Source organism: Pelecanus crispus, chromosome 7 (genome assembly GCF_030463565.1).
Source record: "Pelecanus crispus isolate bPelCri1 chromosome 7, bPelCri1.pri, whole genome shotgun sequence".
Taxonomy (NCBI): Eukaryota; Metazoa; Chordata; class Aves; order Pelecaniformes; family Pelecanidae; genus Pelecanus; species Pelecanus crispus.
In genome coordinates, this window is record NC_134649.1 from 31,538,546 (window position 1) to 31,565,246 (window position 26,701).

The window sequence follows — 26,701 nt, forward strand, 5'->3', positions numbered from 1 at the left end:
TTAGCCAGAGGCTTAGGTCTCCTGTCAGCTTTCTGCAAGGCCAGGATTCTCCCCAGGGCAGCTCACCTCACCCACAAAGCAGCACTGGTGCTTTGCTAACAGTAGCCCCCCGCACAGCGGTGGTTGCACATTGCATCGTGCCAGGCTCTGGGCAAGTGCGCTCTGCCCTGCAGCCGCCCTGCCCAGCTGCTCCCCAGGAAGGCAGCGGCTCTCACTGCAGGAAACTGTCCAGCCTGGCTTGGCTGCTGCTGGAGGAAGGTACAGAGGGAGCTGCAGACACTGGCCTGGAGACATTCTTTTTCTTGCTTCTCACTGCTAACGGACGGATTTCTGCCAGGTTTGTCTGGAGGTAAAACTGTCAAGGAAAGTACAGAGCAACGCCCTGGGGACACAAATGATCCAATACCTGCTGCAGACTAGAGCCTGAACCACAGACCTGGGACCTAGCCATACATCTGCACCCAAAGAAAAACTCCCTGCAGGGCAGGCTGGGCTTTGCCCCCCCTACTCACAGCAGCAGAGCTCAGGCATACTCGTCCCACAAGTCAAGGAACGCTTCCCACTTCTATGCTACCCCCTTGCACACAAACCAGCATTTAAGTATATCTATCAGAGCTTCAAGACCTACCCTGCGCGTCAGAGCCAGGACACTGTGCAGGGAAATGTACGGCAGCCAGAGCCTGCAGCCTCCCAAGGCAGAGCAACCCAAAGGAAGAGCCCTTGGAGCAGCAAGTCCTCTTTAACTCACATGGCATCACACAAATCTTCAGAGACACAGAAATGGCAGAAACTAAACATCACTGAACTGTAAACAGTCTTGACCAGCCACTCATTGCAGCACTGAAAGGCAGGTGCAGGCCATGCTAGCAGAACTGCAGGGTTACGCAAACCAGCACACCTGCAGCACTCAGGCTTAGAGAAATGAGCTGCTCCTCCATCAGCCATGTGCGAGGAGCAGCAATGGGATGGCTGCCCACCTTCTCCATTCACCTCTGGCTGGCAGCATGGGCACATCTGGCCCCGGAGATCTGGCTCAAGCATCTCCCTGCCACTGGGGACCTCCACCCCTCCACAGTGAGGCCCAAGGCTTCCCAGCAGGTCACAACTTCCAGCTCATCGCTGCTTCTCTGCTTCAGCCTCCTGGCTTTCTACAAAGAGCAAAACCCCCCAAAACTGGCACCAGGAGCTAGAGCAGTGTCAGAGCCATAGGTGCACCACACACCCATCTGACAGTACTACCTTGGGAAGGTAGGTGACGGGCAGCCTCCAGAGGGGAGAGGACACTGCTCCTGCTTGAGGAGTGGGAGTCAGAGCAGCTCCCTACCCGCTGGGTGAGCTCCACCCAGCCACTCCTCACCTGCTGCACTGCTGCCCACCAGGACAGGCAGGCCAAGCAGCAGCATCCCACAGGAACAAAGGCTTCAGCTGCACAAGCCAGGAAGAGGGTGCACTACACTGCTGCTCAGAGATCCCAAGGGCATAGGCAGTCCCTGCAAACTGTACTGATTTCTAGTTGATATGCCTCTCTGAATGAGCCACCACTGATAAAGCTCTCAGCAAGTTCAGGTCCTTGATGCCTTTGCTGAGCTCAGTCATATAGAGAGAAATCTGATGGTTCCTTGAGGATCCGAGCCCATTTTTGATTGACTGGGGGACACAAGTCCCCAAGACGGCTGAGACTGAAGAGGATGAACAGAGATGAGGTCCCCACAGCATCACTACTGCCATGCAAGCCGCAGGAAAGGATACAGGCTGTATGAACTTTGTTCTGCCTCCCAAGCCATCGTACCCCATCCTCACCTAGAAGAGAGAAAGAAATGAGCCTGAAGCAGCAGCACAGAGCCTTGGCTACCTCTCCTTGTGTCGATTATGGGGAAGGGGGAGCCCTGCAGGCCACAGGTTCTGGGGAGGGGTTACAAGCACCTGGAAATACTCAGTACTTGTGCTAAGCTGTCACCTTTGGAAAGACAAACTGAAATGTATTAGTAAAGTTTCGGTATCTTGGGCACTTTCTGAAGCAAGCTGAGCCTTCCAAGCAGCAGCAAGACTTAGGATTTTGTCACTGGGACTGAGCATACAAGGAAAACACCCCAAGCTCCAAGGAAGTGGAGGAATGGGACATGGAGGGCCATTTAGTCTGCTGCCGGGAAGGGAATGAGCATCTGTCATCCCTGGAGCTCTGCAGGACTGGTAAGTAGCCAGGACATACTCCAAGATTTGTTTTCTACGCACTGTATGTGGCAAGGTAAAAGCCTGATTTGCTTCCTCCTATAGGGTCACTTCAGGACAGAGGTGTGCAGTGCCAGCCCTTGACAAGCTCACCAACTGGACAGTCATACTTACAGTGCCCATGTTCTTGTGGGTACCCAGCAAGCCACTCGAAGATGGCTTCTTGGAGAGAACAGAGTTCCTGATGAATGCTGGCAAGAGTCCTTTAAGAGCATCATCCTCCAGATCATCTGCCCAGTTCTGTCCCACAAAATAATGAGAAAAGCCCTTTAACCAGCATGATCTGCTGAATTTAGTCCACACACAGGGAACACTAATAATGCAGACAGCTATTTAGGGTAATAGTTACTGCTGTACCACGTTAGGCCAAAGAACAGCAGCTTCTAACCTCCCACTGGGGCTCATGTGGAGCTGGGAGGCAGGACATTGCACCCAGCAAGGCTGGGAGAACAGCCCCCTTAGCTGACCCCACAGCCCTTATGGTCAGCCCCATGTTGTGTTTGCCAAGCACATCTGAGGCAGGATAATCAGGAAGAAGCACATGGGTCCCCATCCTCCCTCTCCAGCCCAATTCCAGGAGGCCTGAGACAGCAATACAGTGTTTCCAGGAGACTGTCAAGCAAAGCACTTTGAAGCCTGTACTGTGGTTCTATAGATGGGCCAGTCTACAGTCACAGCATCTCCTACATGGAGAAAATGCATCCTTTATCCCAAGCTTATTAAGAGCAGAATCAAAGAGGTGATACAGAAAGAATCAAGATTAGTCCTTTTACCTCCACTGTTTCCTTCAGAACTTTCTTCGCCAGATTTACCACAGGGGGCCTGTAAGAAGCCCAAGGAGCAAATCAGCACAGATTTATTGTTCAAGTGGAACTGGCAAGGACAGACAAGGCCAAGCAAATGATGACGAAACTTGCAGCACGACATCAGGCAGCTGGAGAGCTATCTGATTGCATACAGCAACTTCCAAAGAAGCAAGACTTTGATCTCCTTTAGAAGCAGAAAGAGGAGGGAAAACTCACGGCTTTTTATCCAGCTTCTGCCTTTTTGCAGGGCTGAAGGGAGATCTACAGGGCTGATGTTCAGGGGTGTCCACATCAAAAGTAGCATCTAGATTGATCTCATCACTGTTGGCCGGGCGGTGGAGCTTCGGGTGCCGCAGTTCCACAGGAGGAGGGCTGCAAGACCATGCAAAGTGTCAGCCATCAGGAGGCCACTGCCTACCACCCAGCAGATGAGAGGAAGACGGAGCTGCTATGCAACTGAGTTGCAAGACAGCAGTGGGACCGGGATCAGAGCCCCATTCTGCTTACAAGTCACAGAAAGGACAATCCGAATCCCAGAGTTTATAGTCAATGTCCCAAACTACAGTTCACCCTTGAACAGCCTGTGCCATAACAGCAGCACCCTGAGCCCAGGAAAACACACTGGCACACTGCTGCTCTGTGTACACAACCCAGCTTGCTGTACCGGGGTAAGGCACAGGCTCCTTGAAAGAAAGGGCTTGATAAAAACATAAAAGATGCTGTTTTTCAGGCTAGGTTCCTCTGCCTGACAAAGATCTCCAGTCCCCATACACTAGGGCACACTCATTGGAAGGCCAACTCTGAGGCAACCAGAAGAGCAGCTTTAGTGGTATCTCCCTGGCAGGACACAGTGGCAGCTTGTCAAAACGTAGCCCATTCTTCCATCCCTTCCTGACCCAAATCATCCAAAACACACACTTTTTCCAGGTAAACCAAACACCATTTGTCAGCAAGAAGAAAAAAACCAAAATAGGATACAAGGAGCAAGATGACTGTGCTACTGCGATGCCTACCAAACCAGCACATCTGTCTCCCCAGCTAGTTAAACCATCATCTCTTACTTTGGACCTGCCATCTCCATCCTTGGCCTGTATCTGAGGATGTACTTCACTAACCTTTCAAAGACTAGTCGGCTGAGTGTCTCTCTGGTTACAGATGGGACTTTCAGAGTATCCTGCAGGATGTCTATCTTCTTCTTCAAACTCTGGAGGGAAAAGGGAAAGCAGACAGCAAGATAAGGAAAGATTTAGTAGCAGATACTTTGCCCCTTTTCCATAAATCAGCATCAGGTGGAGCTCAAGGTGGGGCAGATAAGAGAGGTAAGATGGGCTGGGTAACCTAGTCACTGAGCAAGAGCCAGCATAACTCCTGGCTTTGCAGCTGCAGGCCATGGCCAGCTGCCAGTTACTGCAGACCAAGGAATGATATTCTCACCAAGATCTCCTTGTCTGCATTCTTCAGATCCTTCTGGGTGCTTTTTAACTCCTCCTTTGTCTTCTCCAACTCTGAAACTGTTTTCTGAAACTGCAGAACAAACACCCCCAAACAGCAGAATACTGGTTACAACACATAGGTAAGGGAGACTGCAGATCCCCCATGAGAGCAGTAAGCTCTGTGGCACATGCTACTTTCCCATTTCACAGCTCGGTTTTCCTGTGGCAGTCTGACCAACCTCTCCTGTATCAGAGCAATTCAATGCCGGCCCATTTCCTCAAGCTGCCTGCAGAGGGATCTCCAGGGCTGTTTGCCCAACACAAACCTTCCTATAGCATTTCCTGAGCATTTATGCTTGAGGGTGACAGCTTTTCCCTGCTTTAACACTTGGTGGCTGCATTCTGAATTCCTGCAGGACTCTGGACACACCAGAGCACAGGAATTACAAACCACAGGCTGGAGGATGGTTGTGCATCAGCAGTACTGGCACACGGAGAAGCCTGATTCAACAGGGAAGCATGCCAGGAGCAGGGGCTGAGAAGTGAACTGCTACCACATCAGAGACTTCTGTGGGTTCAGGAGTCTGGGCCAGCCCACAAAGTGCCGGTACAGTCAGCTCTCCATCAGCCAAGCCCAGAGTGCACTGACTCGCATCCTCTTGACCCAAGCCAGTGATTGCAGCTTGGCACTGACTCAGCCAGAAGCAGGCTGATTCCAGCAGCAGCACCTCGTGTTGGGGACCACCACAGCAATCTGAGAACTTCCTTCTCCATTTGAGGGGACCACAACAGCTATGGCCAGGTAACAAAAATAGGCCAAATCCACCCACAGTCTCCCATTTTGAGAGCTTGGATGCAGGCATGCCCCAGGAAACACCTGTGCCTTGGAGAGCAAGGCTACATGTACACACTTTTCTGAAAGCAATTCCTGACCTCAGCTAACAGATCGCAGCCAGGCCTGGAGCAGGGGGAGCACTGCAATAGAGGCACGTCAGCAGCTCCAAGCTCTGCACCAGGTCAGGACCAGCCCAGGCAGGCTCTGTGCAGAGCCACCTGCATGTCCTCACCACACCTCAGAGACGTCCCCTGCCTGGGCACAGCATCACATGGGAGCCCTGGCACAGTTCAGTTGGCTGAAGGCAGAAGGCTGGGTGTGACTGTGGTTGTGCCAGGCCAGGGCTAAGCCCTGCTCAACTGATGCTGACTCCAAACATCTTCCCACCTTTCCTAGGGGCAGGAGTGACCGGCAGCTGAGCTAGCTCATACTCAGCAGTGTGGCAGGATGAGGGCGGTGCTGCTCCAGAGCCCAGTGGAAGCAGCAGAGCACCTGTGTGCTGCTGCCTTCCAGTCCAGGCTCCCTGCCAAATTCTGGCTAGCTCTGCACAGGCTGCCCCACCAGTGTCCCCAGAGACTGCACTCCTGACACCAGCCCATGAGCTGCTCACTCACCACAGCATCACACCCTGACCCAGAACCCCCAGCCAGACACTTCCACACCACCTGTACCGCTTGAGTAATGCTCAGTGTGGGAGGGGTCACTGCAGAAGGCTTGGGCCACAGTTATTGACAGGGATCTACAGACCAGATGTCACCCTGGCAACTCACACTATCCCTTTACCTTGCTGTTGACAGAAAACAGCTCCTTCTTCAGCTTCTCTGTCATCTCACTAGAGATCTTCCGAGCCTCCTTCAAGTTTTCATATTCCCTGCAAAGAGACCAGAAGAGTCATGCAGTTTACAATAGGACTGAGCTAGAACTTCTCAGAGGCAGCCCAAGACCCTTAATTTGAAGCTCTGCAACTGCAGAGCCACCAGAGAAAACCCAACAGACAAAGCCCTTTAAGGGAACAGAGCTGAGTGTACTAACACTGACCAACATTATGTCAAACATACTGCTACACCATGCTGGAGAAAAAAAGCAGCACAGCATACCATGCCTAAGAACAGGGCATGAACAGAATTCACCAGCAAAATGGAAACCAGATCCAGAGACATTTCAGTTGCCAGTGAAAAAGACAGACAGACAACAGAGCAGCCTCCATGCTGGCAGCAAATAGGGGACTTTGCTTTAAGTGACTTTTCAGAAACTTCACACTATTGGCCATGCACATTCATTCCCAATTACTCCACAGGGACACTCGCCTCATTACAGCTTCGTATCAAAGCTGCAATTATTCAGCTGTCATCAGAATGGACCCAAAGAAGCTGTGGTTTTGCCCAGCAGGACCAGATGGATTTCCAGGTAGGGGAGGGCAGCACTGCAGTTTTGCCTTGCTAGAGAGCACTTGAGGCCACAGCTGCACAGTGCAATGCAGCAGAGGGTGCAACCCCGAGCCCCTCATCCACACACTTCCCCCCAGGCATGAGAGGAGAACAGAGGGAATAATCATCATCACCTCATAGGTGCACTGACAACTCTGGAGACAGTTCCCATGGTGACACACATGTCAGTACAGTGATAAGAGGAACAGTTCAGTGTGACAGGCTCCAATCTAGGTCCCCAGGATCTGTCAGTCAAAACCCAGTGGAAGCCCAAACAGGCAGCAAGAGCCCTGTAGAGTCTATATGCCTGCCGGTACCTGGCAGAGGGTTCTCCCTGGGCACACCCAGGACAGCACGAGCCGGCTGTGCCAAGCCCGCAGCACCTACTTTTTCAGCGAGATGCAGTAGATTGCAAGCTGTTCCACTGCTGCCTGCCCAACTCCCATCTCTCTGATCATCTCCTCCACTTCGGGGCGCTGGCTCTGAAGCAACAGCTCAATCCTGCACAAAAAAAGTACCCTCTGCTCATGAGTCACAAACAGAGCTGGGAAAGAGGCTGGAGCCCTGCTTCCTCCCCAAAGAGCTGGTGTAGCCTAAGCTCCTGCTGCAGGCACTCCAGGTGTCATGGCAGGGAAGAGAGAGACAACTGCCCCACCACAAGCAGAGTTTTTCTAGGGAAAAGTAGCACTACATGAACAGACTAGAGAAGGGGCAGCTGTACACACATACTGCACACGGGGCCAACAGCCCAGCTCTTTGGCCTTATAGCCCTGTGGGCTGACTGTTCCTGGGCTGGGATTCGGCCCCAGCATCGTCTGATAACACGAATGGCATGTAGCCACACTCAAAGCACTAGAGATGAGGCCAGTCTGTACACAGTACTATGCTTTGCTGCTGTTTAGGGAGAGTAGCCATCTGGAAGCATAGCAGGGGCAAGAGCATGGACAGGTAAGGGCAGGCCTGCTAAGGCAGCAATTTCCAACCTTATGGGGTAAGATGACCCAGCATGTTGAGATGAATGTTGCAGCAGGCACAGCAGGACCCTTCCCTCCCTCTCCAAGAAGGAGAGAGGCATGCAGCCCAGCCTGCAAGGCCCAGGGAGAGCCTGGGATCTCACCGCTCCATGGTTCTCAGCTTGTTTCGCAGACGGCGGGCCTCCTCCTTTGAACTCCTGTTATCCTCCTGCTGCTGCTCCAGGAATTTCATCTGCTTCTGCAGAGAAGCAAGCGCACACAGACCGTTAGGAAGGCTCCAGGGATTGTTAGAGAAACATCCTGGCTTATGCGCACTGCAGCTGGGAGCATACATTGGCTCTTAATACTATCACCACCTCAGCAGCCCAGGATTACGGAGAGTTTAGCTCCCTCCCTGCTGCACCCCTAGCTCTGCTCCTTGCAAACATAGCAGGGTCTCAGTGCTAATCGCAAGATGACTCTGGCGCTGAAACTGTGTCTTAGCCTCCTTTCTGCTGGGAGCGTTTGTGGGGTTGTGCAGTACCCTGTCCACAGTGACAATTTGTTTTTCAAAAGCAAGGGAGTCCACAGCAAGCAAACCTTGCTATTGCTTTTTCCTCCATGCACAGCTGATCCCTTTGCTTTAGCCTCCCAATTCTCCTTGCCGTTCACTGCTTAAAAAATAAATAGGAATGCTGAGCGGGTCTCTTCTGGGAGACCTCAGCCAAACCAGACACCCACCCGGGCACTTCTCTCACCTGCATGGAGAGGCTGCAAGCCTATTGCAGCCATCACCTTTCCAGGCTCTCCAGTAGTAGGCAGCAGTAACAGAGAACCTCAGCTGAGCTGAAAAAGCACAGATCTGCAGTGTGGCAAAGGACAAGGGAAAACTGGCCTGAATTAGCACTGTTCCAATATGTCTGTGTTGTCTAAGTTTGTGTGGCTGGGCACCTTGCACAGTGGCTTCAAAAGGCTCCGGGCCTGGTTTCAGCACAGGCTGACTCCAGGGAGAGGCCTGGCCAAAGACCATCGCCTCGTAAAGTTCCCTTCCACGCAGAAGTTAAAGGATTTTACCCACTTCCTGCCACAGAAACCAAACAGCTGTGAAACTGCTGGGACTTTGCAGAGGGATAGTGTTGCAGGCTCTGTGTTACTCTTGCTTAAGCAGAGCCCATCTTTGGCTCTTCCTAACCAGAGCTCTCTACACTTCAGATCCCCAAAGCAGTGTTTTGTGCCAGGTTGGAGCAGAGTCCCTAGCCTCAGACAGCCTGAAACAGCAGCAAACTCTTACACAAAGGTTCAGCAGCAGCTGACAGTGCTAGCAGAAGACAGGAATGGCTTGCAGCCTGTGGGCTTGACCTGCGTCACAGGTAGTTAAGCCTGTATTTTCACTGCAGAAGTTTAGTGCTTTAATCTTTAATGATGCAGTATAAGACAGTGCTTGGCATTCAGCTGGGAAACCCCACACATCACGGAAAAGATACCTCCAGGTCCCTAATCCTTCTGCCCTGCCCAGCTTTCATTAAAAGGACTTAAGCATACACAGAGGGTTTTGCAACAGGAAAGATAACCAGAGAGCCTCCTCCTGTGGAAAGGAGGCAGGAAAGCCAAGCACAGAGATGCCGAGTTGAGCAGCAAGCACCAGCTTTGACTGTCACAATTGTTTCTGCAGCAGTAGGAAGCATCAGAAGTATCCTGCCACTGGTACAGCTGGGATCCCAAGAGCATCTCTGGCATGGCACAGACCCAGGCTGCCTTTACACCCAAGCAGATTGGATATAAACCCATGGTCAGGCAAAAAAAGTTGTGCTGGCTCACAGCAAGGCCTGTCTGGCATTAATTCCTTAGTCTCTCTCTCCTTCCACTCTGTGACAGCACCACATTGCTAGTGTCAGGCAGACCTCCCAGGCTAGTTCCTTCCAGGAAGAGCCCAGCTGCAGGTGACATACAGCAAGATGACCCTGCAACCCATCTAACAAGCTCTCCCTGGGCCACTTGGCCTTGCAGGTCAAGAAACACGATGCAGTTTAGGCTATTGGGTCAGACCCGCAGTCCAAGGGGCAGAGATCTTGCGAAGTCCAGTTGACCCTACCCTGCCTTTCGGCCTGCAGCTCACAACCCCACCTGCCTGAACCTCATCTTCTTGTGACGGGCACATCATTGTCACACAGTGGAGACTGCCCCTCCTAGCCCACTGCCAAGGCAAAGTCACTCTGCTCACTACAAGACTTCCCAACAAAGCAGCTCCTGCTCCTACCCTCTTCGACTTGCTGTTTACGCACAGTACATGACTACACACTGAGTCACTGCATGCTGAAACACAACAGGAATATTTGATCCCTGGACTTCAGACATTACTAACCTAACCAAAGGAAAGCCCTGGCAACAGAACAGAGACAGGAGAGTTAGCTGGATCAAATCCCACTCAGCTGAAGCTTGCAACTCCCCCTCCATATATTTCAGTTTGATTTCTCCTCCAATCAAACTAAGAAACTAATTTTCCTTGAATCCCGCCTGGCCTAAACCCATTTCAGAAGAACATTCTACCACAGGGAGCCAGTGTTTTGGCAATGGGGCGCTGGGGCCAGTTCCCACTCTCAGTTCATGCTGCTACCTTTATGATCAGCACTGCCACTTCATTAGCAAGGCTCAGCCAACATCCCCCAGGCTGGGCTGGCATCTCTCCCTGACTCCGGCCACCTCTGCCTTGAGCATGCAGCCACTTGTACACAAGCCACAGGCCTGGCTTTTACACCTCTGAATCACCCCCGATGGAGCGCACTGAGGACCTCAAGAGCAGCGACACCACTCACTTTGGATTAATAAACCCAATGTGAAAACCCAGCTATACTGCCCTTCTGTCAGAGATCAAGGAGATGGGAGTTTCAAGGCACCAGATCCAAAATCCCACCAGCACAATCTCTTTATTAGCAGGGCCTGTGGAGATTTTCAAAACTAACACTGACTGTGCAATGGTTAGTGCTGAAATCCTCTGCTGGGGATGGGAAAGGTACCTTGAGAGAGGAGCACAGCATCTCTGTCTCTGCCAGAACCTTCTGGAGCGACTCTATTGTGGCATTGCGCACATCCAGAGTGTCCCTCAGCCCATCCACAATGGCCTGGCATTCCCGCTTTTCTTTCTCTGGAAAAGAAAAAACAAAAAGGTCAGGGCCCAGTAACCCAGACTTCAGCTGCCCCACAGCAGCAGGAGCACAACAAACAGATGCTGCTTGCAGTCTCAGGCTCCAGGCTGCTAGAAGTTGGCCATTCCTGCAGAGCGCCATTTTCCTAAGTGCTCTCTGCACCAGGATCTGTACTGAGCAATTGCTTCTCCCAGTGCCAGCAGGCTTCAAGATTTTCTTTACTAAAGATAACAAGTTCCCTTTAATAGCTTTCCAGTGCCAGCCCTGCCAGCATTAAGCTGATGCATCTTAACTCTTGCATTCTCTCACAGCCAAGCTTGCACAGGGAACACTGTTCTTGAGTTACACAGAGCTGTCACAGAGCTGGAGAGCCGAGCCCTCAGCCGTTCGGCAGCTGTGTACAGCAATCCACCATGCTGATGCGTCACCACGCTGCTGCAACTACCCTCACCACTGCACCTATGTTGAAGTGCAAGAGGCAGTAAAGCAGAGCTCTACTGGGCACTGGGGACTTTACAGGACATGCAACAGCTTAAGTAGATTCCCCAGAACACCCACTTTTTGCAGGTCACAAAATCTTTGAGTCCTGCTGTCCCTCCCCATGCAGGCAATCCAGGAACAAAGCACATGCCTCTGACCACCAAAGAGAAGGTGGTGGAAAACAACACCAAATTTCAATTTGTTTTGTCGAGACAAGGGAAGAACAGCTCACAAAGCAAGAACTGTCATCAGGAGCTGACAGACCTAAGCAGGAAACAGCCAGCATCACTGGGAAGCTCGAAGCAGTTGGACAATGAGGAAAAGCAGCAACCCCTCCATCTAACCCTGCTGAGAGCAGGGTAAAGTCTTCAGCTCAGCATCTTCTGTCCTTGCTAAAATCATCCGTAGCTCCAGCCTGACAATAGTGGAGAGCAAATCAGTGCCTTTCCAGAAAGCTGTTTCTCCTTGCAAGCAATCCAGTTTCAAACTCTGCCCCCACGTCCCATGGAAGCATGACCTACAGTGCAGCTTCACTGTTTGATCAAATAGTAAAAGAGCCACGTGGGACTGGGGAAGAAAAGATGAACATATCCCAGCAGAAGCATGCAGGTGGCTAGGGAAACACAGATTTTTTTCTTAGCAAAGCATTTTTTTCTCCACTGATCTGAATAACCCTTCCTCACCTGCATTTGCAGGGGCTCCACATCCACCAGAAGAATTAGGGCTTCCCCCAACTCTGTTCCCAGCTGCCCAGAGGCAGATGGCAGGAGTCAAACCTCCCTGTGCTGGAGGAACAAGTTTTCAGCTCATTCAGAGTGCCTCCCACAGTGCCTGCCAGGTCTGCTCGGAGTTCCGCACCTCCAGAGCCATTTGCAAGCTGATCAGAGGCTGGCAATTACACAGCTCCTCTACAGCACACAGCACATCTTTAAGTGAAGAATTTATACACAAGAACCACCAGAGAGCAGAGTGCCCACAGCAAAGAAGGCAGGAGGTGGGAAGAAGCTTCTCATTTCCAATATGAAAAAAGAATGGGACGGGGAATGTCAAATCCAACCTCTACTCACCAGAAGTCGAGAAGATGAGCAGGCCTTCGAGCAGTTTTTCTTGGATAACATCCTAGCAAGAATCCCAGCCACCTTCCCCAGAAGATCTGGCTCTCTACCAAGTCACTAAACTCAACCAAGCTGGCAAGAGAACAGGCCTCAGAATAGAGACATGCAGACCATCCAATTCTGCTCTCAGGCTAAGAACTGAATCCTCAATCTACTGGCTATTCATGTCTGTCTCGTGCACACAGGGAAGGCAGAGGAAAGACAACTCTCTGGGCGTGGGTGAGCCCCCAGCATTCTTTAAAGATTTTTTTTTTCCCTTCTGCTAGTGTGTCTTTGGATTTCTGTCACTCAGACTGACATTTTTCCTTTTGCTGCTCATGACTCATGTTCTGATGACAGGCTGCCTACAGACGACGCTTAAAACCCATCGACAAGTCTCCAGGGCTTTTGCTTTTCCTGCTTCCCTCAAACATCCTCTAAAATTAAAGATAGGAGAATGGAAGCGCGCACACACACTGAACTCCGTCTGCTCTTCGCACGACACGTGGCACTGCAACAGCCAAACAAATCCGAAGGCTTCCCACTGCTGCTTGGACACCACTTTTACCCCCTCATCTGTTAGAAGGAACAAACCTTTGCCATATGCAGCTGTGAGTTTCCCAGTGAGCAAACCAAGGGGTTTGCTTTCAGCAAGCCTGCTCCAGATATTGCTGTGCTGCACTTTTGGAGCTTGTGATTAGGAAGAGGGGCAAAAAAATTGCATATATGTATCTAAACTTGCAGAGGGCTCCCCAGTTACAGCAGAGCTGGGCCAGGCTGTGGGCTCTGGCTCTGTCATACAACCTTTGTACAGCTTTAGATGGTCTTGCCTCAGAGAAAGCTCTGAAGAAATTGCTCCAGCAAAACAGTTTGCAGCCTGCACCATGCCCTCAGCTTCAGAGAGGGGTGGGCTCTGCATAGGGGTTCCTCAGGCCTGGGCAAGCCATCTAGCACAGGCAGAGCCCAGGACTTGCCGATCGTGGGCTGCCGATGCCCCACCAGCAGATGGAACTCACCTTTCACAGAGAGCTGAGCCTTCACCTTGTCCAGTTCATTCTGAAACACAACACAGAAAACCCAATTAGGAAACATCCTGCAGAGGAGCTTTTGGCAGATCTTAAAAGGACCTGAGAGGTTTCTCGGCAGGACATTTACAACGGCCAGGTGCTAAGAAGAGAACGTAGTAACAACAAGCACCAAGTTACAAGCAAGTATTATCACAGGGAATGCAAACAGCACCTCCAACTGGTGTGCTTCAGGGGGAGAAGAGAAGATCCCAGTTTCATCTTAGCCTTGTCAACCTTGTGTTTCTCACACTGTCAGTCATCTTGTTTTAGCTGAATAATTTTGGAAGGCTCTCAGGGAAACACAGGAAATCAGACAGGAACAATTTTTATAACGTTTTACCTAAACAAGGCAATAAGGCAGGGATATTGCCAGACTAACTGGATTGAGAGTTGCTTTGAACTGAAGTGAGCTTTAATCAGTTGCAGGTGGGAGACAGAAGGGCATGTCCAAATGTCTGAAAAGGTAACCAAGCATACAATCAAAAGGCACCAAGTTAGCATTCTGACAGACACTGAACTCACTGCAGTTCAGGATACTGATAATGAGCCAACAGCTCAGTCAAATGGCCATAGACAGATCACCAATAAACCAATCTGTACCAAACTGAGGGCACATAACATCTCCTGGATGCCACAATGGTCTGGGGAAGGTCAAATGTTTCTAGCACCTTCATTAAGGATCAGAAAGTGGCAGCAAATGCCCCATAGTTTAAATTACAGATAATGAAGCAATATGACTTATGAACACTGACAAATAGCCAAAGGAAGTACAGAGAGGTTACAAAGAAGGGCAATATCTAAATATATATATGTGTATATATATAAAAAAATAGAGAGAAAAATATAGACAGGAAAGAGTCAACAGAAGATGACTTAAAAAGCTGTGTTAGAGAACTGCAGAGGAAAGCACATAACAAGTCAGGCAGGAACTGCAGTGGAATAAAACCACAATAAAATGCCAACACAGTACTGAAGCAGAGCACACAAATCTGTGCAACCCGGAATGCTACATGCAAATCTGAGCTGAGAATAGCAGCACCGGTGACCACGGATCTGATGGGACCAGAGCAAAGCTCTGCTAGTGTCAATAAAGGCAGGAAAGAGAATATGGGATGTAAAGCTCAGTAAGCAGAAGGAACTAAATGCAAAGCCTAGCAGAGCTAACTTGGATTTGCCCCCAGAGGGACAACAGCTGGAGGGCTGACATGGAATTAACTCTGCTGCAGGAACTATTCTGGAGTAGCTTCCTCAGAGTCCTATTCAGGAACGATTAGTGAGCTCACAAGATGTGCTAATTAGCATGAGAGCAAAGAAATCCCGGGCTACTGCAGGCAGCTATGTAACATTACCTCATTCATCAACTTAATCTGAAATCCTTCATCCTCCACCACTGCTCCTAAAAGCTGCTCCCAGTTTTCACTCGTTTCTCCTCTCTCTGCCAGCCTGAGTTACAAGACCACATTTTCCCAAGATCAAATGAGTATATCCTGACCACAAACAGACAGCTGTCCTCCCAGGTTTCTACCCTCTTCAGCAGGTTTACAGGCAGGAATCCTCCTCCTCCTGCCTCCGTTTCACCAAGCTGAACAAGCAGAAGTCTCTGAGTCTCCTTTGGAAGAAGGGCTCTCCACTCCCCAGATCAAAAGCAACTGGAAGTGTCAGGTTCTAGACAGCCTCACAGAGGTGTTACACCCCAAAACTCACACTTTTCGTGCTCTGTGAACAGCCACATGGAGACTGTTCTGATCAGTGAGGACCTTCTTTAAGAGCAAGATGGGATAAACCCAGGCTTAGCACCCAGAAACACTTGAACATGTTGCAGTGTTCAGCCTGTGGTCTGCAGCTATTCCAGGGAACCAAGTTCCCTCTGGTGTTTCAGTTGACACTGATGCCCAGTGGTGGGAAGCAAAGCAGCCCTGGCACTCCTTTGACCATAAACATTTCAGGGCAGAAGCAAGAGTGAGGAATAGCACCAAAGACAATTATTATCCAAAAGATAATTTGGATAATTCTGCAACAACAGGAAGAAGTTCCAGATTATGAGGGAGCTCTTCCAACCACTTATACCTGGGTACATAACATTGGTTCTCAGAAGAGCATCTAAGCTTGTCTCCCCAAGATGACAAGTGGACCACAGCTACTCACTCTGCTTTCTAGCATATTGAAGCACACTCCCTTGCCCCAGGCCAGCCTTTTCATGGCAGGAGGCCAAATGCTCATTACAGGACATCTGCGGGCTGCAGAGATACAGCTCCAGTTGATTACGGAGCCAAGTACCACTCTACACCCAGGCTCTTGGAAGGACAGGCAGTGGTTGACAACAAACCCTGGATCTGGGGGCTTTTTCAGGTGAAATCACTTCTGGCTGAAGAAGTCACCAATTCTTTTTGCAGACAGAACTCCAGTCAAAATGGACATTAAATCCCACCCACGATGGTCACCCACGTTCTTAAGGTGTTCCATGAACTCCAGAAACAAGGCAACACACAAAATGGAACTGGTGACAAACCAGCATCAGCCCAGCAGCAACCTGAATCAGTGCACAGTGCAGTAAATACCCATACAAACTAACTACGCTAATCTACACAGAAAATGTTTGTTTCTTTCCCATTAGACAGTGACCTCAGCAATCTCATTAGGAAAGCTGCACACTCAGGGCTAGCTGTTGCTCTGACAGCCAGAAAACAAACGTAGGAGCATGATGAGCTACCATCAAGCTTGTTGTGCAGGAGCGGCTCCACAGTCCTGCGCTTGAGTAAGGGAGCAGTTCTTCAGCACAGCCTGCCTGGAGAGGAAGTCTGGGGGAACCCATCTTAGAACCTGGGGTGGGGGTGAGAGGGAATAAAGTTTTTCTAGGGCAATTTTCTCCAGTCAACCCATTTCTGAGTCACTCATCTATTTACACTTGCGAGAACAGATCTGAGTAGGTACTAAAGGCAATGTTTATCTGCTCCGAGCCATTGCTCCACTTCTAGGGCACACAGCTTCAAGTGCCCAGAGATGCTTTTTCATTTCCTGGGCATGCATACTTTGGCCTTCAGTTTCTTTATTAGCAGTCTTCAAGAATGACATTATAGTCTGGCTGGCTTTATTTTAAAAACATACGATATACATATAGCATTGTCATGGCAACTGCTAATTATGGTAATTGCTGCACATGCTGATTCTAAACACAAGAGGGTACAAGCATCCCATTATACCAAGGTCAACTGATTACTTTTTTTTTTTGGAAGAGACAGCTCCAAGATATAAGAAGCTCTGCTTCATCCACACTAAACAAAGGAGAACACCACAAAACAGCTGCTCTGCATTCATCCCTTCTTACCCCCAGTTCTCTGCACCTAAGGGTGGCACTTGGAGATCATCACACAGCAACCCAGCTCCAGCCAGGTTCCCCCAACAAGGACCCAGCCTCAGCACTGTCCACCACTGCTCGTGCACCTTCACGCAGTCTGTTTCCTAATCTATCTTGGGGAACCAAGACTTTTATCACCACCCTGCCCCACTTCCTTACAGTCCATGCAAACAAACATGCCTGCAGAGAGAAGGTGGCACTTCCTCTAACAGCCCCTTCTTTCCAGAGGGGTTACCAGGGCTTGCACACAACAAAGCCACAGACACCGGCAGCAGTTCATTGCACTCGGGATTTTCCTTCTCCTGTCTTTTGGAAAAGCTCTGTAGCCTCATCCCCAAGGCTTTGAGACCCAAAGGAGAAGCAGCAGTTGGATGTTTATTTGATGCTCCTTTAGGAGGTTTCCAGGTAAGGTGAGAACCAGAAGGAAGAGCAGTGAAGTAGAGGAGGCTTCTTGAGTCACCACATGAGATTTGGTCAGGGGGAACTCTAAACCACCACATGGAGACTTCCTTACAACAGAGCTGAGAATAAGTGAGGACCAAGAGGGAGAACAGAGGCAGGCAGGAGACACTGATACACTTCAGGTCTGAAACACGAGCACAGCAAACACCAGCTCAGGCAGCAGCTGTTGGCAGAGGACCAGCAGCCCAGGCTGCACTTAGAAGATGCTGAAGCATCACACAACAGAAGAACGGCCCAGTCAAATTACCTGCAATGTCTCTGCATCTGGTGCTGTCTGCTCCTCCAAGGCAACATCAAAAAACAGCTTATTGATTATGTGTCTTTTGCTGACCTAAACACAGGAGACAGAAGAGGCTGGTGGGCACAGGTATGGAAACACAACAGATATGGAAGACAAGTGGAAGGGGAGAAGGTACCATCTTGTCACAAGGCCATGAAAAGCAAGTCAGATCACTTGCTTGACACCATTAGCAATGATTCTCTGCTTCGGCTCGTCAGCACAGCAGCAGGCCCCCCCACTCAGTTTTAGGAGCGCGACTCCAGCCAAGCTCCTGAGCTGCAGCAGAAAGATTCAGGCATTTCTGAATCAAGCGCAGTCTGTTCTCTGGCAGCTAAGGCCCAAGCAGCTGACGCTGAACTAACACGATGCCAAATCCTAAGACAGAAGTACGTGCTGCTTTCTGCAGGCAGAAGGTGCTGTAATTGAATTTGATAGCTCTCCACACCTCCCCCATGCAGTTACAGCTTTGTGTTTTAAGTATTATATACAGTCATGACACCAGCTAATTGCATAGTTACTGCTACATAAGATGTTATTTCGCGATAACTCCATGGTAACCCAGAGATGTAAGAGGCAGTGAAGAACAGAGGGAATCAACAAGTCAGGGAAGGAACAAAGGCCAAGACCTTGAGAGGAAGAAAGAAGCACGAACACAGAACAAGCCCAAGCTGCAGCTGGCTAAAAGCCTACATCTGAGTGTGAGGCAACATCTCCTACAGCCACTACATGCCGAGACCTACTGGTGGCATCAAGGCTGGTTACAAAAGGGACTTCAAAGAAGTTCAGGTCCCAATTAAGCCACTAGATCCCCAAGCCTTGGCTTCCTATCTCAGAAGGAGAGCACATCCTTCCCTCCCCAGCCTTTGCTTTTCTCAACGAATGGCCGAGTGCTGCAAAGCAAGGACTCAATTATAAGGACCACGTGTAGCAGAGTAGGCTGCTTACCTGACAGCAAGCAGCAGGGTACTCTAGAAACACAAGTCAGATGTCCTGATTAACCCCTTCCAGCCCTTTCTATCATTATGCCAATACTTAGCCTAAATAAAAGCCATGAAAACCCAGAGACCCTTTCTAGAGAAGCTACAATATGGACAGCAGCAGGGCACCCTTGGACCACCCGTTCTGAAGGGTTGCTGAAAGGAGTTCACCCTTTAAGCCTTTGGGGAGAGCCTCAAGTGACAGAAAACTCTCTCTGCTTCATACCACAAGCCTTTTCCTCGCATCACCACAGGCCTAGGCCACAGCTCATTGGTCCATTTGCAGAGCATTGTGCCATAGAAACACAGAGGCGTACATAGGTGATGGTTTTACCTGGATTCTGCACTGCGGGCACGTCCGGCTTGGTGCTGCGTCAAACCACTGGATGAGACTGATAAAGGAAAAGAAAACATATGGTGAATCCTTAAGATCCAGGAGTGCAGTTCCCAGGGGCCATCCCCCAACTCACCAGGAGACAGCAGGATGTGACTCCTTTTTACAAACTAAAAACAGAAACACAAACTTTTAGTCCAGAGGTGCAGCTAACAGGAACGCCGCGTTCCAGCATGTGCACTCTACCTTCACCTCTGAGACAATTCCCAGCTGAATTTAGCATGCCAGCTTATCTTTACCAGGGCAGAGTTTTTACAGAGCTCAGATCTCCCTCGGAGAGAGTCTTTGAACAACTGTAGCTTCACAGGATTGAACAGATCCACACACTGAGTAGCACAAGAGTTGCTATATCAGGATACGACAGCCGACAGATCCCTAGTTTGGTCAGCTCCAAAGGGTGCCATTGACACCAAACACGCATCTGTGAAGCAAGGGAGACCGGGCTGGTCTCTGCTCTGAGATGATGAATGCAAACCTGTCAGGCTCCCCAGGAGAGCTACTAATGCATTTTGCAACCAAGCCATCACATCACATCACACTCGGAACGGTGTATTTTTGGAGCACGGTAACAATCTGGAGCTGGCAAGTTACCTTTGGAAGCTCTCCCTCCTCCACTGGTTGTTAGAGGAGAGCAAGCCCGAGCTGTGCCACCGGTTAAGAACTGACCATCACACCTGCAAGTGACAGTCCCTCTCCAAGTTAGTCAGCCGGAAAGGCAAATGCCTGCTCCTTCCCCACACACCGAATTTATTTCCTCAGAAGAACCATTTCCTTCCAACACAAACACTTGCAAAACAGTTCCAGCAAAAGCATGGGAGGCTTCGCTCATAATCTAACACCACTCCTTCCAGATAAACACCCTGTGTAGGAGCAATCTGCTGGCACCGGCCCTCCTGGAGAAGGGAGGCCACAGGCAGAGGAGTGACAACACAAGCCGAGGCTCCTGCGGCAGCTTCGTGAGCTCTGAATCTCTGCAAAGCAAAATCGCTGCCGCTACGGCTCCCAAAGCTTCCGCTGATCAGAGGGACAAGGCAGCACCCTCAGCAACCGAGCCCGAGCGGGGTAGAAGGGGGTCACAGCAAATACCAGACACACAGCGAACACCCAAAGCCCCCTGAGAGGGGAGCAGCTTGCGGGGATCAGTCCGAGCAGGGGCTCCGGGGGAAGGGGCTGCCGGGCGGGACGGCTGCGGGCGCAGGCCACGGGCTCGCCCCGGCTGGGGAAACCCGCAGCCCTACGTGGCTGACACCCCGCGCCGGCAAGCGGCTGCCGAACCCGCCCAGAGCACCTGCCCGCTCCGCTCCGCTCCCCCGCAGGCGGCCGGCCCCGGCCCCGGCGCCGCAGCCGGCGGGACGGGGCGCTCACCAGGCGCGGTGGAAGGTGTGCCCGCAGGGCACGGCCGCCACGTCCCGCTCGTTGTCGAAGAAGTCGGAGCAGATGGTGCAGTGGGCCCGGATGGGCATGGCGGGGGCTCGGCGGCCGGGCGGGACGCGTCCCCGCTACCGGAGCAGCCGCGCGGCGCCGTGCGATTCAAATCCGGCCGCGCGCCCGCCACTTCCGGCCCGTCCAGGAAGTGACCTCACGTGGCGAGCGCAGGCCCCGCGCCCCGCGGCCAGGGCCGGGGGCGGAGCCCGAGGGGGCGTGTCCTGCGGCCGGGGGCGGGGCCTCGCCCCCCGCGGCTTCCCGCCCGTCGCGCCCGTGTACCCTGAAGCCTAACGATGGCAGCTGGGCCGCGAAGCTCCTTCCCGGGGGGTGGCCGGGACAAGGCACCACAGGGCCCCGCCGCCCTCGCTGCCCGGGCGTCCAGTCGCGTCCAGCCTGCCCGGGCCACCCCGCCTCACTCGGCCGCGGCGGGAGCCGCGCCACTCGCTGCCGGCACGCGAGGCAGGCCCGGCACCCCGGGCCCCACAGAGAGACAGGGCAGGCGGCGCTGGTGCTGTCTCAGTTTGTCCTCAGCGGGGTCTTTATTTGCCAGAGATACAGCGCGGGGGGCGCGGGGCGCCGGCGGCAGCCGCAGGCAGAGCCGGCCCTGCAGGCATGCAGCTGCGAGGGAGGGAAGCGGGGACTGGGGGGGGCGGATGGTGCACGGGGGGGGCCATTTGGGATCCTCCAGACACGACGCATGGGGGGCCGTGTGCCTGCCCCCGGGCGGGGGCCCCGTGCTCCCTCGCCCCCTACAACGCGTCCCCCCCGGGGCCCCGGGACGGAGAGGGGGTGCCAGGTGCTCCGCCCGCTGGGCCCCCCCTCCCCGGTCCTGCATGGCCCCACCTGCAGTCCCGCACATGCACGCGTGTCCCGGGGGGCCCCGCGCGATGCCCCCCCAGCCCTGCGGGGTGTGCGGCTGGGGAGGGGCTGCCCTGTATCTCTGGGCATCCCCGGGGGGGACGGCGGCGGGGGACAGACTGAGAGAGCGGGGGGCGGGGGGGGGACAAACCGACCGGCAAAGCCACCGAGGGGGCCAGGAGGGGCCGGAGGGGGCCAGGGAGGACGGGCTCCATGCAGGGCTCTGCCCCGCGGCCGGCTCTCCGTCGGGGCACGTAGAAAAGGGGGCGCAGGCGGGGGCGCGGGGGGGACCATGCCGGGGGCTATGTACAGAGAGGGGGCGCGGGGCCGCCGCCGCTCAGCCGGTCTGCTCGCTGGGGGACTCGGCGGCGGCGGCAGCCCCGTCCCCGTTACACGTGGCGGCGGGCGGCGTGCCGGGGGCCGGGGGCTGCGCGGCGGCGGGCGGCGTGCTGGTGGCCGTGGGGGCCGCAGGGTCCGTGGCGGCGGTGGCAGCAGAGGCCGCGGCCGGCGCCGGGGCCGGGGCCGGGGCCGTCTCCGTCTGCTCGGGCGCCCGCAGGCGTTTCATGAGCGTGGTCACTCGCACGGCTTTCTGCAGGGGGAGAGATGGGGGGCCGTGGGGCGTGGGTGCTCCCCTGCCCCCAGGTCCCTCACCGGGGCGTCGGGTCCCCCACCGGGGACGCCTGATGGGGGCTGGCGGGGTCGCAGGGGCTGGCAGCCCCCCCCCCCCCAGGCTGCCAGCCCCGTCATGGGACAATGGGCTCGGCTGAGAGGGGAAACTGAGGCACGGGGCGCCCCCACCCACCTTCCACTTGGCCCGGGCAAAGTTCTTCTCGATCTGGGCACAGACGCCGTCCTTGATGTTCTTGTCAGAGGCGGCATTGCCAGAGATCCTGGGGAGGCGGACAGAGGTGAGCGGCCTCCGCCAGCCCCCCTGGACCCCCGCTGGCCCCACCGCCCCTCACCACTCGTGGGAAATGGCCTCCTCCGCCGTGATCCGCTGGTCCTGCTCCACCTCCATCAGGCGCGTCACCAGCTCCTTGGCTGGGGGCACGGGAGGGGGAAGTCAGCGCCGGGGGAGGGACAACGTGGGACCCCATGTCCCCCGGGCTGGTGTGGGGCTCACCTGCCTGCGAGATGTCGTCCCAGTATGGCGGGTCAAACTCATAGTCCCCAGCCAGGATTTTGCGGAAGAGGTTCTTGTCGTGGTTCTCATAGTCTTCCTCATCTGCCTCCTCATAGAAGGGGGGGTTCCCCGAGAGGCTGGGGGACAGGGCAAGGGTTTCAGCCCAGCCCCTGGCCCCCAGTCCCTGGCCCCCCATGGCTGCCCTGGCCCTCATCCCACACTCACAGGATGTACATGATGACGCCGATGGCCCAGCAATCCACTGGCCGCCCGTACCGCTGCCGCCCCACCACCTCCGGAGCTGCGAGGGACAGGAGAGCAGCCCTGCCTCGGGGTCCCCAACCCCCCAGCCCCCCCACCCCCAGGGTGATGGGGAGCAGGAGGGACCTGCCGAGAGCACTCAGGATGAGCCCAGGGGTGATGGGGAGCAGGAGGGACCCACCGGAAGCACCCAGGATCAGGCCCCAGGGTGATGGGGAGTGGGAAGGACCCGCCAAGAGCACCCAGGATCAGCCCCGGGGTGGGTAATGGGGAGCAGGAGGGACCCACTGAGAGCACCCAGGATCAGCCCCAGGGTGATGGGGAGTGGGAGGGACCTGCCAAGAGCACCCAGGATCAGGCCCTGGGGTGATGGGGAGTGGGAGGGATGCACCTGTGACCATCAGAAGGTACCCAATGGGAGGGCCCCCAGGACCGGTCCCTGGGGTGGCGGGGAGCACCAGGGACCTTCTGGGACCCCAGCAGCACCACCCACCCCTGTGCGCCTGCCTGGCTGGTCCTCACCCACCCAGGTACTCAGGGGTGCCGCAGGGCTCCTTGATGAGCCCGTTCTCCAGCTTGGCCAGGTGGAAGTCGCTGATGACAATCTTGGAGTTCTTCAGGCGGTTATAGTACACCAGGTTCTCCAGCTGCCAGAGCAGGGGCCATGAGCGCCAGGGCGGGGGGCACGCCAGCACCCACAGGAGCTCCCACCCCCGCCACCCACCTTGAGGTTCCTGTGGACGATCTTGAGCGAGTGCAGGTAAGCGACAGCCTCCAGCACCTGCCGGATGACGTTGCTGGTGTCCCTCTCCGAGTAGTAACCCTGGTCCAGGATCCAGTCAAAGACCTCCCGGCCAGTGGCCCTGCCAAGAGCAGCTTTGCCGAGACCCCCCCTGGCAGGAGCAGCCCCAGCCAGACCCACCCCATGCTCCCCAAGCTTACAGCTCCAGGAAGATGAAATACTCCTTGCGGGTGATGTAGACGTCCACCAACTGCAGGATGTTGGGGTGCTTCACCCTGCAGAGAGATGGAGGGGGTGAACGGGGGGGTCCCCGCTTTGCCTGGCAGCACGGGAGCCCCCCCAGCACTCACATTTTGAGGATGATGATCTCGTTTTTGGCTGCCTTCCGCACTTTCCGCCCGTCCCGCTTCAGAAACTTCTTGCAGGTGTACAGCTTCCCTGTGGTCTTCTCCTTGGCCCGGAAGATTTCACAGAATTCCTCCCTGGAAGGGAGCCCACAGCTGTCACCCTCCCCAGAGACCACTGAGCTTGGGGAGCTCGGGTGGTCCCTAGGCCCACCAGCATCCCCCCCATCTCAGTGGCGAGGGGAGATGCCGCGGGGTGGAAGGAAGCTGCGGCTAAAAACCTCTCCGGAGCAGAGGGGAAAAAAAAAGGGCAGTGAGAAGGAATCGACATGGAATAAGCAAATTGATAGGGAAGGGGGAAAATTTGCTGATTAAAAAGCCCCCTCCCTGTGGCAGCCATGGTAGGACTTGCTGTGAAGCCACCCGTGCCAAGGCGGAACAGCAGCACGCCCCGACATCAATGCGAGTGCCGTGGTCAGGAAGAAAGAAGGGGAGACACGCCGGTTGCCTGGGGGTGCTGCAATATTTCTGTTCCATTATTAATGGTGCTTGAGCCCATCGGCCAGGCAGGAGCCCGGGGGGGGAGCCCATGGGGGGCACTCGGCACTGCTCCAGCAAAGCCTTTGGCTTTCCAACCCTGCCCCTGCTGCATCAAAATCCTCCTGGCCTCTGCCCTGGGTGCAGGGGAACTGAGACCCATGGGCTTCAGGACAGGCTACCCAGAGGATGAGCCAGAGAGCACCCAAAAAGGTCTCTGCTGCGACCCAGCATCACCCTGCCAGGCATGACCCACGACCAAGCAGTCCCGGCATTTCGGACGCTGACAAAAAGATTTCTGGCACATGTTTTGTGGTCAAACCACTCTCAATGGGTCTGAGGGCTTCATTTTGTGGAGCGCTTCCTAATGGGTCCCCCAGCACAGCAATTAAAGTTCAGTAGCGCTCCGCTCCCCCCCCAAATGACATCTGCCCTTTCCTTTGCCGGAGCAGAGCCCTTCAGCTTCCCAGAGTGCTTGGGGGAGCCGGGATCGTGTGGAATTGCTGCAATCCCCACAGATCCTGGGGGGAGGAGAGAGGGAGGCGGGGAGCCGCCTGGCTGCAGCTGGCACAGCAGGGAAACCTCATTGCCCTCCTCAGAGCTGGTGGTGAATAGCCCCATGCGTCCACCAGCCAGAGGGATTAATTAAGGGGCAGCCACCCCAAAATGTGCCCTGCCTGTCCCAACTGGGGACTGGCACCCTGAAAGCCCCTGCGGGCAGCATCATGCTGCTCCTCAGCCCAGGGCACGCAGGCGGTTGGGGTCCGTGGGGCACCCCCGGGGCCAGGGAAGGACCAACTCACGTTTTGATGACCTGGCCCAGGTCATATCTGTCGGTCACCTCGGACGGTTGGTTATAATCTTTCTTGTCTCCCAGCGTCACGCAGCCAAACGGCATCGCAGGGCCCGGTGCTGGCAGGGCAGGGAGAGGCAGTGAGCGCCCTGGCACTGCCGGCTCCCCTGGAGCCGCACCAGGCCCCCCCAAGGCGCGCTAATTAATGTAAAACCCGACAAAGCGCAGCAGCTGCTCATGCTCCCTGGCTGCCGCAAGCTGCCACATGCCCAGCCCCACCGATGTGCGTCCATCCCCACGGTGTCCGGCCGCTCTGCCTGGGCTTAGGCTGCCGGCACAGCTGCAGGCTGGCTCCTCTGGCTCTTGTTTGTGGATCATTAATGATTTATTAAGTAGCCAGGGCTAGCGCAGAGCCCGGAGCACCCACTGGGGAGGCAAGCAGGGGCGAACGGACCCTTTCCTGTTTCTCAGCCCGGTTTTGCCCCATGGTAACATTTCTGTAGCTGGGGCTTTCCCCAGGCGGAACATCGTTGCACACCATCACATGTGCAGCGAGTTACACCAGCCCTCAGCTCCCCGACTCTTGCCAGCCCCAATGCCCCCATTGCAGCACTGGGCAGGTGGGCACTGCAGTTTGGTGGTGCCAGCCCTCCTGCCACTGGCAGCGGGCAGGACACTGGCCCCGGCACGTGCCAGCTCCTCCAGCCCTTTAGGAACGACATTTTGCCCCTTGCTTTCCTGCCAGTAACCCTTCGAAGCCAGACCCTGCTCAGAAGCTTCCCAGCAAAAAAATGGGTCCCATAAAGTGATTTTTTCCTTTTCCCACCCCATTACCACGAGGAAGTTTCAACCGACATTATTTTCTGACAGTTCAGAAGGAGAAAGGGCTCCCAGGCCCCCCCAGCCCTCTTGGACGGGCCCAAGCGGGACCCCATGATGGGATGCTGGCACGACACTGGAGGCACCCATCACCCGGTGCTAAAGCTCCCAAAACACCATGCTGTGACATGCCAGCCTCGCTGTGCCGTGCCAGCAGTGCCCAGGGCCCGGCGGTGAGGGCTGCGGGCAGGATGGCAGTGCGGGATGCGGGAGCCGGCATCGCGGGTACCCAAGCGCCGAGCCTGTTGCTATGGCAATGGGAGCTGGAGATGCAGAAAGCGGCACATCCTTTGGAGGGGGCAGGGATGGGCAGCACCCGGCAGCACCCGACCCACCTGCAGGTGCACAGCCCCGTCCCCGCTGCACGGGCCCTGGGAGGAAAGTGGTCCTGCCCACAGCACCCAGGGCATGCACCTAAGTGCTCCCTGGGGTGATTGACCCCAAATCTGGGTGGGACGTGGGTGCAGTGAACGGGGGGATGCTCCTTCCTGCTGCCATCCCTCAGGGCTGACCTGCCTCTGTGCCTACCTGAGTGATGCCTGCAGGATGGGTGCTCCTACCTCACACAACACCCAGGCACCCTCCTGCCGGGAAAGCCCATGCCAGGCAAGAGCACCCATCCCTGTCCTGCTCAGGGTGCACCCACTCCCAAAAGAGAAGCAGAGCACCCATGGGACACCCTTCCCTGTGCCACAGATCAGGTGAGGCTTTCCAGACCACGCTCGGCTTATCCCAACAGCCTCCCCGGCAAATGTGCCCGGCCTGGCACCTCTGTGTCCCTGTGCCATGTGTCACCAGCTCTGC

The 26,701-nt window shown here is 54.5% G+C and overlaps 2 protein-coding genes across 2 annotated transcripts; both read right to left on the reverse strand.

Annotated features, from left to right (window-relative positions):
• Positions 1–211: 211 nt before the first annotated feature.
• Positions 212–20,398, reverse strand: TRAIP (TRAF interacting protein). The gene is made up of 15 exons (XM_075714404.1): positions 20,301–20,398; positions 18,876–18,933; positions 17,532–17,615; positions 13,417–13,456; positions 10,698–10,825; positions 7,848–7,942; positions 7,118–7,231; positions 6,087–6,174; positions 4,470–4,559; positions 4,151–4,239; positions 3,252–3,407; positions 3,003–3,051; positions 2,344–2,469; positions 1,750–1,800; positions 212–343 (listed from the first exon to the last, which is right to left on the reverse strand). Exons 1-15 carry the CDS (start codon positions 20,396–20,398, stop codon positions 212–214), a joined length of 1,398 nt encoding a protein of 465 aa, XP_075570519.1.
• Positions 20,399–21,555: 1,157 nt separating this feature from the next.
• CAMKV (CaM kinase like vesicle associated) lies at positions 21,556–25,123 on the reverse strand. The gene is made up of 10 exons (XM_075714167.1): positions 25,029–25,123; positions 23,695–23,826; positions 23,545–23,619; positions 23,327–23,465; positions 23,129–23,249; positions 22,567–22,642; positions 22,342–22,478; positions 22,181–22,259; positions 22,021–22,108; positions 21,556–21,807 (listed from the first exon to the last, which is right to left on the reverse strand). Exons 1-10 carry the CDS (start codon positions 25,121–25,123, stop codon positions 21,556–21,558), a joined length of 1,194 nt encoding a protein of 397 aa, XP_075570282.1.
• Positions 25,124–26,701: the final 1,578 nt, after the last annotated feature.

Excerpts from the sequence above, each read along its gene's own strand:
- TRAIP (XM_075714404.1), bottom strand. The coding sequence starts at position 20,398 with ATGCCCATCCGGGCCCACTGCACCATCTGCTCCGACTTCTTCGACAAC. Across the intron at positions 3,052-3,251 it reads CAGAAGCTGGATAAAAAGCC|GCCCCCTGTGGTAAATCTGG; the intron begins GTGAGTTTTCCC and ends GGCTTCTTACAG. Across the intron at positions 2,470-3,002 it reads TTCTGAAGGAAACAGTGGAG|AACTGGGCAGATGATCTGGA; the intron begins GTAAAAGGACTA and ends TTTGTGGGACAG.
- CAMKV (XM_075714167.1), bottom strand. The coding sequence starts at position 25,123 with ATGCCGTTTGGCTGCGTGACGCTGGGAGACAAGAAAGATTATAACCAA. Across the intron at positions 23,620-23,694 it reads GAGATCATCATCCTCAAAAT|GGTGAAGCACCCCAACATCC; the intron begins GTGAGTGCTGGG and ends ATCTCTCTGCAG. Across the intron at positions 22,109-22,180 it reads GAGGCCATTTCCCACGAGTG|GATCTCTGGCAATGCCGCCT; the intron begins GTGAGGGGCGGT and ends CCGCCTCCCCAG.